This window comes from Hypanus sabinus, chromosome 16 (genome assembly GCF_030144855.1).
Source record: "Hypanus sabinus isolate sHypSab1 chromosome 16, sHypSab1.hap1, whole genome shotgun sequence".
NCBI lineage: Eukaryota > Metazoa > Chordata > Chondrichthyes > Myliobatiformes > Dasyatidae > Hypanus > Hypanus sabinus.
The window spans coordinates 414807-428501 of record NC_082721.1 but is presented as its reverse complement, the minus strand read 5'-3'; the positions used below and the strand labels follow the sequence as shown (position 1 = coordinate 428501).

The 13695-nt window shown below is 43.0% G+C and overlaps 1 protein-coding gene across 1 annotated transcript in view; it reads left to right on the top strand.

Annotated features, from left to right (window-relative positions):
- The window catches only part of LOC132405933 (tyrosine-protein kinase JAK2-like), a 194124-nt gene that overhangs the window by 75874 nt on the left and 104555 nt on the right, over positions 1 to 13695 (top strand). Inside the window, exons 8-9 of the mRNA XM_059990935.1 lie at positions 8188 to 8345; positions 8720 to 8831. Of these exons, the coding sequence (XP_059846918.1) occupies positions 8188 to 8345; positions 8720 to 8831 (270 nt within the window). The remainder of the gene's footprint in view (positions 1 to 8187; positions 8346 to 8719; positions 8832 to 13695) is intronic.

Sequence of the window (13695 nt, the reverse complement as noted above, 5' to 3'; positions counted from 1 at the left end):
ACCCCACTTGGAGTACCGTGGTCAGTTCAGGTCACCTCACTACAGGATGGATGTGGAAGTCATAGAAAGGGTGCAGAGGAGATTTACATGGATGTTTCCTGGATTGGGGAGTATGCCTTATGAAAACAGGTTGAGTGAACTCGGCCTTTTCTCCTTGGAGCAACGGAGGATGAAAGGTGACCTGATAGAGGTGTATAAGATGATGAGAGGCATTGATTGTGTGGATAGCCAGAGGCTTTTTCCCAGGGCTGAAATGGTTGCCACAAGAGGACACAGGTTTGAGGTGCTAGGAAGTAGGTTCAGAGGTGATTGAGATTAAGGAGATTGAGAGGGGATCTGATTGCAATTTATAAGATTATTAAGGGATTGGACAAGATAGAGGCAGGAAATATGTTCCAGATGCTGGGAGAGTCCAGTACCAGAGGGCATGGTTTGAGAATAAGGGGTAGGTCATTTAGGACAGAGTTAAGGAAAAACTTCTTCTCCCAGAGAGTTGTGGGGGTCTGGAATGCACTGCCTCAGAAGGCAGTGGAAGCCAATTCTCTGGATGCTTTCAAGGAGCTAGTTAGGTATCTTATTGATAAGGAAATCAAGGGATATGGGGACAAGGCAGGAGCCGGGTATTGATAGTAGATGATCAGCCATGATCTCAGAATGGCGGTGCAGGTTCGAAGGGCCGAATGGTCTACTTCTGCATCTATTGTCTATTGTGATGTCAAGGGTAAGTTTTTTACTCAGAAAGTGGTGAGTGCGTGAAATGGGCTGCCAGCAACGGTAGTGGAGGTGGATGCAATAGAGACTTTTAAGAGACTTTTCAATAGGTACATGGAGCTTAAAAAAATAGAGGGCTATGGGGAAGTCTAGTAAGGTAGGGACAGGTTCGGCACAACTTTGTGGGCCAAAGGGCCTGTATTGTGCTGTAGGTTTTCTATGTTTCTAAATTTATTCAACATGGAATGTCAACACTTTGTTTTTCTGAATGGCAAAGTATTTGGTAATGGAGACTCAAACCTTCAATGTCCCAACCAGGAATCAAGTTAGAAATAATAGAAACAGAAGAAGTTCTGCAGATGTCAGAAATCTGGATCAACATATGTGTTCCAAAATCTGCAGAACATCTTGAAGGTTTTGGATCTATTGTAGCGAATACCTTGTCAGACACAATCAAATCTAATAGGTTAGTTTCTGGATAATACAGGCAAAAACACATTCTGAGCACCACAGTTCCCAAGGAGACATTGGATTGTGCATAACTAGGCACTTGAGAAGATCCGATAGAAAGAAATTGGATTTAAATGGAATGGCCATTGAGTGAGTGGGCCAGAGTTAGTGTGGAGAGTTGTGGCAATGGCTCATTGAGACTTCAGCAAGGAAAGGTATAGGCTATAGTTAGAATTTTTTTGTTATTTATTCTTACTTTATTTCTTTCTTATTACACATTTCAACCAGTAGGGACGTTAGGCAGGATAGTGGAATTCTCCTCATGTAAGATGTGTGAAAGTAGGGAGACCTCCAGTGTCCCCGATGACACCTGCGAGAAGTTCATTCAGCCACAGCTTGTAACAGACCACGTAAAGGAGTTGGAGCTGAAACTAGATCAACTCTGGATCATTCAGGAGGCTGAGGGGTTGATAGACAGGAGATATAGGGAGGTAGTTACACCCAAGATGCAGGACACAGGTAAGTGGGTAACCATCAGGAGTACTATTTTGGATATTTTTGAGGTGAGGGGGAATAACCTAAAAGAGGAAAGCTGCAGTGGTCATGCTTCTGACAATGGGTCTGATTCTTTGACTCAGAAGAGAAGGGGGAGAAGAGGCAAGCTGTGATGATACGGAATTTGTTGTGTAGGGGAACAGAAAGGTGGTTCTGTAGATGAGAATGAGATTCCTGGATGCTATATTGCCTCCTGGATGCCAAGGTTAGGGACATCTCTGATTGAGTCCACAGCACTCTTAAGTGGGAGGGAGAGCAGCCAGAACTTGTGGTGTACTTTGGTAATAACGCCAAGGGTAAGAGGGGTGACAAGGTCATGCAAAGTGAGTTCAAGAAGTTAGGAGCTAAATTAAAGGACAGGACCACCAGGATTGTGATCTCAAGATTGCTACCCATGCCAAGTGCTAGTGAAGCCAGAACTAGGAAGATTATACAGTTTAACACATGACTAAGGAGTTAGTGTAGGAGGGAGGGATTCAGAATTTTGGATCACTTGGCTCTCTTCCAGGGAAGGTGGGACCTGTATAGAAGGGACAGTTTCACCTGAACTGTTGGAGGACTAAAATCCCAGCAGAAAGGTTTGTTAGTGTTGCATGGGGGTGGGGGTGGTGGGGATGTTTAAATAAGAGTCAAAGCGAATCAAAGGGTTGAACATGGTGGGACTAATTTTCTGGGCTGTGTATATTTCAATGCAAGAGTATTGTAGAAAAGGTAGTTGAGCTCAGGGTATGAATCAACACATGGAATGATGATATTGTAGTGAGAGTTAGTTGCAGGAGGAGCAGTACTGGCAGCTCACTGTTCCAGGGCTCCTGTGTTTTAGACCTGATAGAGAGGGATGGATTAAGTTGGTGGGGTGGGGTTGATGGTGGCATTACTAGTCCTGGAAAATGTCATGTCAATGCTCAGACAGGACAGACTGGATAACTCATCTAGTGAGCCTTTATGGGTAGAAATGAGGAATAAGAAAGGTATGACAATGTGAATGGCATTATATTATAGACCACCCAACAGTCCATGGGACAAATTTGTAGAGAGGTTGCAGACTTTCAAGAAATGTAAGGTTCCTTCACTAGGGAAGACACAAACAATCTCTCAGATGTAATAGTGGCCAGATGACCTAGGGTAACAGAGGAACTGAAGGAAATTCACATTAGGCAGAAAAGGGTGTTGGGTAGACTGATGGGACTGAAGGCTGATAAGTCCCCTGGGCCTGATGGTCTGCATCCCAGGGTACTTAAGGAGGTGGCTCTAGAAATTGTGGATGCATTGGTAATCACTTTCCAATGTTTTATAGATTCAGGATCAGTTACCATGGATTGGAGGGTAGCTAATGTTATCCTACTTTTTAAGAAAGGAGGGAGAGAGAAAACAGAGAATTATAGACCAGTTAGCCTGACATCAGTGCCACCATGCTGGAGTCAATTATAAAAGATGAAATAGCGGCACATTTGGATAGCAGTAACAGGATTAGTCTGAGTCAGCATGGATTTACAAAGGGGAAATCATGCTTGACTAATCTTCTGGAATTTTTAGAGAATGTAACTATGAAAGTGGACAAGGGAGAGCCAATGGATGTAGTGTCCTGGACTTTCAGAAAGTCTTTGATAAGGGCCCACATTGGAGATTAGTGGGCAAAATTAGAGCACATGGTATTGGTGGTAGGGTACTGACATGGATAGAAAATTGGTTGGCAGACAGGAAACAAAGAATAGGGATTAATGGATCCCTTTCAGAATGGCAGGTAGTGACTAGTGGGGTACCACAAGGCTCAGTGCTGGGACCGCAGCTATTTACAATATACATTAGTGATTTAGATGAAGGGATTAAAAATAATATTAGCAAATTTGCAGATGACACAAAGCTGGGTGGCAGTGTGAAATGTGAGGAGGATGTTATGAGAATGCAGGGCAACTTGGACAGGTTGGGTGAGTGGGCAGATACATGGTAGATGCAGTTTAATGTGGACATATGTGAGGTTATCCACTTTGGTGGCAAGAACAGTAAGGCAAATTACTATCTGAATGGTGTCAAGTTAGGAAAAGAGGAAGTACAACAAGATCTAGGTGTCCTTGTTCATCAGTCACTGAAAGTAAGCATGCAGGTACAGCAGGCAGTGAAGAAAGCTAATGGCATGTTGGCCTTCATAACAAGGGGAGTTGAGTATAGAAGCAAAGAGGTCCTTCTGCGGTTGTACAGGACCCTGGTGAGACTACACCTGGAGTATTGTGTGCAGTTTTAGTCTCCAAATTTGAGGAAGGACATTCTTGCTATTGAGGGATTGCAGCGTAGGTTCACAAGGTTAATTCCTGGGATAGCAGGACTGTCATATATTGAAAGATTGGAGCGACTGGGCTTGTATACACTGGAATTTGGAAGGATGAGAGGGGATCTGATTGAAACATATAAAATTATTAAGGGATTGGACATGCTAGAGGCAGGAAACATGTTCCCGATGTTGGGGGAGAACAGAACCAGAGGCCACAGTTTAAGAATAAAGGGTAGGCCACTTAGAACAGAGCTGAGGAAACTTTTTCACTGAGAGAGTTGTGGATCTGTGGAATGCTCTGCCTCAAAAGGCAGTGGAGGCCAATTTTCTGGATGCTTTCGAGAAAGAATTAGATAGAGCGCTTCAAGATAGCAGAGTCAAGGGATATGGGGAGAAGGCAGTAAAGGGGTACTGATTGTGGATGATCAGCCATGATCACAGTGAATAGCGGTGCTGGCTCAAAAGGCCAAATGGCTTACTCCTGCACCTATTGTCTATTGCCTATTGTTATGATAGTAGGTGATTTTAACTTTCTACATATTGACTGGGACTTCCAAACTGTGAAAGTGTTGGATGGGAAGGGTTTGTGAAATGTTTTCAGGAAAGTTTCCTTATTCAGTACATGGAAGTCCCAACTAGAGTGAATACGATACTAGATCTCCTACTTGGGAATGATACAGGGAAGGTAACAGAAGTTTATGTAGGGGAACATGTTGTATCTAGTGATTATAATGCCATTAGTTTCAATGTTATGATAGGAAAGGATAGGTCTGGTCCTTGGGTTGAAATTCTAAATTGGAGAAATGATCTGTCTGGTAAGTGTGGAGTTGGACAGGTTAATTTCTGGCAAAGTTGTATTTGGTAAGTGGTGGATCTTCAAAAGTGAAATATAGAGAGCACAGTGCTAGTGTGTTCTTGTCAGAATAAAAGGCAAGTGTAACAGGTTTAGGAACCCTAGTTTTCAAGAAATTTTGAGACCCTGGCTAAGAAAAGTAAGGAGGTACATAGCGGGTATAGGTAGGTAGAAATAAATGAGGATCTTGAGTATAAGAAATCCAAGAGAACACTTAAAAATAAAATTGGGAGGGATCAAAGGATTGATGTTGTTCTAGAAGACAAGGTGAAGGAGAATCCTAAAGGCTTCTTCAGATATATTAAGAGCAAAAGTATCTTAGAAAAGATGTGCTGAAACTGGAGAAGGTTCAAAGGAGATCCACGAAAATGATTCTAGAATTGAATGGCTTGTCATATAAAAAGTGCTTGATAGCTCTCGGCCTGTTTTCACTAGAATTCAGAAGAATTAGGGGTGAACTTACTGAAACCTATCGAATGGTGAAAGCCTTGATAGAGTGGATGTGGATAGGATGTTTCCTTTGATGGGAGTGTCTAAGACTAGAGAATGCAGCCTCAGAATAGAGGGGCATCCTTTTCAACGGAGATGAGGAAGAATTTCTTTAGCCAGAGATTGTGCGAATCTGTGGAATTCTTTGCCATAGGCAGCTGTGAGGTTTGACTTTATGTATATTTAAGGCAGAGTCTGATAGATTCTTGATTGGTCAGGGCATGAGGGATATGAGGAGAAAGGCAGGAGACTGGTGCTGAGAGGAAAATTGGACAACCCATGATGAAATGTTGGAGCAGATGTGATGGACCGAATGCCCTAATTCTGCTCCTAAATCTTATGGCCTTATGGATAGCAGGAGATTAAATTGGTTCTCTGGAAGATCAGAGTGTTAATCGAAACATGGAGCTGAAAGAGATAGAGGAGATCTTAAACATTTTTTTTTGCATCTGTATTTAGTTGGGAGATGGACACAGAGTTTACAGGTGTGAGGCAAAGCAGCAGCAGAGTTTTGGACCTGTACAGATTATAAAGTAGGAGGGTTTGCTGCCTTGAGGAAAATTAGGACGGATAAATTCCCAGGGCCTGACAAAGGGTTTGCTCAGACCCTGTGGTAGGATAGTGCAGGAATTACAGATGCTCGAACAGATATTTAAAACCTTCTAAGACATGGGTGAGGTGCCAAAGGATTGGAGGATAACTAATGGTCTGTTGTATAAGAAAGGCTCTAAAAAGAAGCTGGGAATTTATAGACCAGTGAGCCTGACATTAGTAGTGGGAAAGTTATTGGAGGGTTTTCTAAGGGACCGGATATATAAATATTTAGATAGACAGGGACTGATTAGGGACTATCAACATAACTTAATGAATGGTATGTTGTGTCTAAACAATTTTATAGAGATTTTCAAGGAAGTTACCAGGAATATTGATGAAGGCAAGCTAGTGGATGTTGTATGGATGGACTTTAGCAATGTCCTTGACAAGGTCTTACATGGGAGGTTGGTCAAGAAGGTTCAGTTGCTTGGCATTCAGGTTGAGGTAGTAAATCAGTTTAGACATTGACTTTGTGGGAGAAGCCAAAGAGCAGTAGTAGATGGTTACCTCTCTGACTAGGGAATGCTGCAGGGATTGGTGCTGCGCCCATTGGTTCTTCATCCATATCAATGGTTTGTATGATAATGTGGTCAACCGAATAGCAAATTTGCAGATGACACCAAGATTTGGGACATAGTGGATGGCAAAGAAGACTGTTGTATCTTGCAGTGAGATATGGATCAGCTGGAAAAATGGGCTGAAAAATGGCTGATGGAATTTAATGCAGGCAAATGTGATGTGTTGCACTTTGTGAGAACCAACCAACCAGGGTGGGTCTTACATGGTGAGCATCTGAGCACTGAGGAGTATAGTAGAACAGAGGGATCTGGGAATATATATTAATAATTCCTAAAAAAATGAAGCCATAGGTAGATAGGATCATAAAGAAAGCTTTTGGCACATTGACATTCATAAATCAATGTAGCAAGTACATGAGGTGGGACATTATGTTGAAATTGTATAAGATATTGGTGAGGCCTAATTTAGAGCATTGTGTGCAGTTTTGGACAGCTACAGTACCTAACGGAAAGATGTAAATAAGATTGAAAGAGAAAGTTCACAAGCACGTTGCCAGGACTGGAGAACTTGAGTTACAGGGAAAGATTGAATAGGTTAGGACTTTATTTCTTAGAATGTAGAAAATTGAGAGAAGATTTGATAGAAGCATATAAAATCGTCCAGATATAGGTAGGGTAAATGCAAGCAGGTTTTTTCCACTGAGGTTGGGTGAGACTAGAACTAGAGGCCAAAAGTAAAGGGTGAAAGGAGAAATGTTTAAGGGGAACCTGAGGGGATCTTCTTCACTCAGAAGCTGGTGAGACTCTGGAACGAGCTGCCAGTGCAAGTGGTGCATGCAAGCTGAATTTCAACATTTAAGAGAAGCTTGGATAGGTACGTGGATAAGGGATGGTATGGAGGACTATGGTCTGGGTGCAGGTCAATGGCACAAGACAGATTAATGGTTTGGCATGGTCTACATGGGCAAAAGAGCCTGTTTCTGTGCTGTCATAAGACATAAGACATAGGAGCAGGATTAGGCTATTCAGCCCATTGAGTCTGCTCTGCATAATCTTCTGTGACTCTTTGCTGAAAGGTGTTTGCAGCCCAGAAACTATTGTTCTCCTACCTTATGAACATTACACAGAGATATTACCTGTGATAAAGCAGGCACAGCAAGATTCTACAAAACAAATTTGATATAATAATATCAGATATTGTCTAATGAACATTGATTAAGAAATAATTATTGACCTCAGGACACCAGGGTAAGGTTTGAAATGAAACTAAGGGTGTTTGAAATACTCAGCAGGTCAAAACTGATTGTGAAGGGGTAAGAAGTGGGAGAACATTAACTGAAACTTTAGTTCTACTTTGTATATCTGCCTCTCTTCACAAATGCTTCCTGGTCTGTTCAGTATTTATTGCATTTTCTGCTTTAATTTCAGATTTGCAGCATTTGCATTTCTTTTGATTTTGAAAAGCTGGCTACTGTCACCTTGTTTTTGAAATTATTTGTGAGGAGTGAGAGCAGTGGGTGTTGAGAAAGTGTTGGATGTTAATCTTAGAGAAATGGTGGGTAATGCAACAGTGTCTGTGTCGGGGGGGGGGGGTGGAGTTTCCCTTCACAATATCTGGACTATATTTATGCTGCAACAAAAAAAACCCAGAGAAATGCATTGTGTGTTTCACTCCTGTGTTCCAGACTATTGGCAGCCTGTCTCTGTCACATCTATCTAATGGTTACCTCACTCTTCCAATCCTCCAGGAGGCAGTGTTTCCCAGCCTAAGAGAGGCTCTATCTTTCATCGCCCTGATTGATGGCTATTACAGACTGACTGCTGATGCTCACCATTACCTCTGCAAAGAAGTGGCTCCCCCGAAGCTGCTGCAACACATTGAGGACAATTGTCATGGACCAATCACGTATGTTCTGGGAATGAGAGTGCTCCAGTTTCTTAGAACTCATTAGACCAAAAGATGTCTGCATTCTCTTCTGCCTGTGTGCTGTATGTTCCTCCTCTGAAAGAACAAGCAGACAACTAAACCCTTGTTGGTTTCTGGCAACAGATAATGATGAAAAGCAGAAGTGGTGGATAAGTTAATGAGGCTTAAGCAGTTTGTAATGTGAGAATCTGAACTTCACTGCATTCTGTCTCAATTAAAAGTGGCCATACTATGCCTGTCTGGTGGTAACAATTCCACTTCACCTCCCTACATCAAGTCCATCACCTTGGCTCTTGGAGGGTCCATGCAATTATTTTATTTTTTTAATTCTAAGTTCTCTTCTTCCATGGCAGCTCCGACTTTGCTGTGTCCAAGCTAAGGAAGCATCGAAACAGGAAAGGTCTTTACATCCTACGCTGCAGCCCCAAGGATTTCAACAAGTACTTCCTGACTGTTTGTGTTGAAGTAAGCCAACTGAGACAAATCAGACTAATATTTCCCAATGCATGCACATTCTTAATCCACTGTGACTGGTATATGATGTACTCTTTTTTCCAGTTAGCTCTATCATCAATGTTGGTAGAACTTCTTTCTCCTGTGGACATCACTGCCATTTGGTCAGCACTGTAACCATAGCAACTGAGTTAGATCTACAGGAAATGCTTTGCTCTGATAGGCAACAATATTGAGAGTACAGGGAGATATACCAGGATGTTGCCGGAAATACAGGGCTAAAGGGAGATTGAATATGCTAGTTTATTCTCACTGCAATACAGAAGACTGAAGGATGACATTATTAGACCACAAGAATTAGGAGCAGAATTAGGTCTTTGGCTTATTGATTTTCTCAATCATTCCATCATGTCTGATTTATTGTCTCTCTTAACCCCATTTTCCTGCCTTCTCCCCGTAACCTTTGACACCCTTACTAAGAACGTATCAACCTCCACGTTATATATACCCACAAAACAGAGAAAATTTGAAGATGCTGGAAATCTGAGCAACTCACAAATGCTGGAGGATTTCTGCAGGTCAGGCAACATCTAAGGAAAAGAGTACAGTTGACCCTTCCAGCTGAGACCCTTCAGCAGAACCTGCTTTAGACACGGCCACTGCCTTGGCTTCCACACCCTTTTTTAGCAATGACTTCCATATATTCACCACCCTCAGCTAAAGAAATTCTTCCTCATCTCTGTTCCAAAGGGACATTCTTCTGTTCTGAGGGCATGTCTTCTATCCTGGATTTACTCACTATTGAAAACATCTTCTGCACATCCACTCTATCTAGGTCTTTGAATATTTGATAGGTTTCAATGATACCTTCCCCCCACCCCCATTCTTCCAAGCACCAGCAAGTACAGGCCCAGAAACAAACTATCCTCATACACTAACCCTTTCATTCCCAGAATCAGTCTTGTGAGCCTCCTCTGGACTATCTCCAATGCCAGCACATCCTTTCTTAAATAAGAGGCCCAAAACTGCTCATAATACTCCAAGGGCAGTCTGACCAATGCCTTATAAAACCACAGCAATACATCCTTGCTCTCATATACTACTTCTCTTAAAATGAATACTAAAATTTGCCTTCTTGACCACCAATCCAACCTGCAAGTTAACTTTTAGACAATCTTGCACAATGACCTCCAAGTCCCTTTGTGCCTCCAATTTCTGAATTTTCTTTCTGCTTAGAAAATAGTCTACACCTTTATTCCTTCTACCAACGTTCATGACCATTGAACATGAAGGCATAAATAAGATAGTCACAATCATTTTTCCCAAGTCATGAGAATCTACAACTGGAGGGCACAGGTTTAAGGGGAGAAATTTAAAGGAGTCCGGAGGGTTCACTTATCAGAATGAACTGCCAGAGGCAGTGGTAGAGGCAGAAGCAATTTTAAAAAATATTGAAAATATATTTGACCAGGTAGTTGGGTTGGAAAAGAGTAGAGGATCTAATGCAGGAAAATGGGATTAGCACTGATAGGCCTTCCAGTTGGTTTGGACGAGATTCACTGAGAGGTCCTGTTTCTATGCTATTTAATTTTTTGATGTGGGGTGATGAGGAAGCAGTAACTGGAATTTGAAGGGCATGAACCAGGAGGACACTTCACACAGCAGGGATCAGGTGAAGATAGGCTACAGAGGAGCATGGTTGAGTAGAACAGGGAGAGGCTTGTATTGGGTGATCAGTGCTATGCTTCTTCATGTTTGAGTGCTGTGAAAAGATGTGGATTGGGCACTACTATCCCCGTGGTGCTGACCGAAAAGTCATATCACATAAATTTAAAAGGTGACATAGGGTCAGAAAGTGTTGAAGCATTAAGGATAGAGCTAAGGAACTGCAAGAGTAAAAAGACACTGATTGGAGTTGTATACAGACAGTAGTAAGCATGTGGCCTTCAAATTACAATGTGAGATAGAAAATGCATGCCAAGAGGGCAATGTTACAATAGTCATGAGGGACATCAATATGCAGGCAGATTGGGAAAATCGGATAGATGGTAGATTCCAGTAGGGAGAATTTCTAGAGTTCCTTCAAGATGGCTTTTTTAGATCAGCTTGTGGTTGAGCCCACTAGGGGATCAACTATTCTAGATTGGGTGCTGTGCAATGAACCAGAATTGATTAGAGACGAGGTAAAAGAACCCTTAGGGGCAAGTGATCAAATTCACCCTAAAATTTGAGGAGAAGCTAAAGTCAGAAGTATCAGTACTACACTGGGATAAAGGGAATTATAGAGGCATGTTTATAGGTAAAGGGGAAGCCTTTTAGGACCGAGATGAGGAAAAACTTCTTCACACAGAGAGTGGTGAATCTGTGGAATTCTCTGCCACAGGAAACAGTTGAGGCTGGTTCATTGGCTATATTTAAGAGGAAGTTAGATATGGCCCTTGTGGCTAAAGGGATCAGGGGGTATGGAGAGAAAGCAGGTACAGGGTTCTGAGTTGGATGATCAGCCATGATCATACTGAATGGCGGTGCAGGCTCGAAGGGCCAAAGGGCCTACTCCTGCACCTATTTTCTATGTTTCTGTGAGAGAGGAGTTAACCAGTGTTGATTGGAAAAGAACACTGGCAGGGATGACGACAGAGCAGCAATGGCTGGAATTTCTGGAAGCAATTCAGAAGTCACAGGATGTGTACATCCCAAAGAGTATGAAGTATTCTAAAGGAAAAATGACACAACCGTGGCAAACAAGAAAAGTCAAAGCCAACATAAAAACCAAAGAGAGGGCATGTAATAGAGCAAAAATTAACAGGAAGTTAGAGAACTGGGAAGCTTTTAAAAACAAACAGAAGGTAGGAGCAGATAAGCAGACAGATTTTAGAATGGCGCAGGAAATACAAGGTAGTAGTTATGGGTGATTTCAACTTCCCTCATATTGACTGGCACCTCCTGAGTGCAAGGGGGATAAATGGGGCTGAATTTGTCAAGTGTGTCTGGTCAGGTGACAGACTGCTTGGTGGGGTTGCATTTTGGTGAGAGTGACCACAACTCCCTTAGCTTCAACATAGCTATAGAAAGGGATAAAATCAGACGAAGTGGTAAAGTGCTTAACTGGGGAAGGGCTAACTTTGAAGGAATGAGGCAGGAACTAGCGAGAGTAAATTGGAAACAGATGTTCAAAGGGGAAAGCACAGAAGTAATGTGGGAGAAGTTTAGGGACCACTTGAGCTGGGTTCAGGATAGGTTTGTCCCACTGAGGCAAGGAAAAAAATGGTAGGAAAAGGGAACTGTATTTGACAAAACATGTGAGACAACTCGTCAAGAGGAAAAAGGAACCATATGTTAGATATAAGAAGCAGGAAGTAGGAGGGGCTTATGAAAATATAGGGTCTCCAGGAAGGAGCTAAAGAAAGGACTAAGGAGACCTCGAAGGGGACATGAGAAGGCCTTGGCATGTAGGATTAAGGAGAATCCCAAGGCATTTTATGAGTATGTGAAGAATAGGAGGATGACGAGAACGAAGGTGGGACTGCTAAAGGATAAAGAGGGCAACATGTGCCTGGAAGCAGAGGAGGTTGGGGAGGTCCTAAATGAATACTTTGCTTCAGTATTCACAAGTGAAAAGGATCTTGATCAGAATGCAGTCGAAATAGAGCGGGCCTGTGTGCTGGGCAATGTGGAGATTAAGGAAGAAAAAGTGCTGGATCTTCTTAAAAACATTAAGATTGATAAATCCCCAGGGCCAGATATGATACACCCCAGGTTGTTGTGGGAACTGAGAGAAGCGATCACAGTAGCATTAGCTATGATCTTTGAATCCTCTTTGGCTGCAGGGGAAGTGCCAGAGGACTGGAGAATGACAAATGTAGTTCCCTTGTTTAAAAAAGGTAATAGGGAGAAACCTGGGAACTGTAGACCAGTGAGTCTTACATCAGTGGTATGCAAACTACTGGAAAAGATTCTTAAGGATAGGATCTATGAGCATTTGGAGAAGTACAGTCTACTCATGGATAGTCATCATGGCTTTGTGAAGGGAAGATCGTGCCTCACAACCCTGATTGAGTTTTTTGAAGAGGTAACAAAAGAAATTGATGAGGGTAGGTAGTGGATGTGGTCTACATGGACTTTAGCAAAGCATTTGACAAGGTCCCTCATGAGAGACTCATCCAGAAAGTCATGAGGCATGGGGTAAGTGGAATCTTGTCTGTCGGGATAAAAAATTGGCTTAAAGGAAGAAAGCAGAGGGTAGTTGTGGAAGGAATGTATTCTGGCTGAAGGTCGGTGACTAGTGGAGTGCCGCAGGGATCTGTCCTGGGACCTCTGCTATTTGTGATTTTTATAAATGCCCTGGATGTGGAGGCAGAAGGATGGGTGAATAATTTGCAGATGACACAAAGATCGGAGGAGTTGTGGATGGAGCTGTAGGTTTGTAGCGGTGTGCTACACGCAGCGCTAAAATTACGACACGGAGTCGGTAACTGCAGTCGAAGGAAAAAACTTTATTCGAAATCTTCAGCCTCACTTTTAAGCCTCCCTCAACCTGCCCCCCATGGCGCACAGGCTCCAAAGCTCTGTGCTCGCAAACCCCCATAGGCTATCTAATTGTGAGTCGGTTCGGATGTGCCAGGAAAAGGGTCGCCACATAACCCCCCCCCAGAACCGGCGATACACCCCCCAATGTCCGCAGTCTGGGCCAGAACCTGCTTGGGAGGTCGGCCTCTCCGCCGAGGTGCCGGAAACTCGGCCGGTTGCGCCAGGTCCACATGGGCCGGTTTGAGGCGGTCCACCGTGAAAACCTCCTCTTTCCCCCCAACGTCCAGCACGAACGTGGACCTGTTGTTCCAGAGCACCATAAATGGCCCCTCGTATGGCCGCTGCAGCG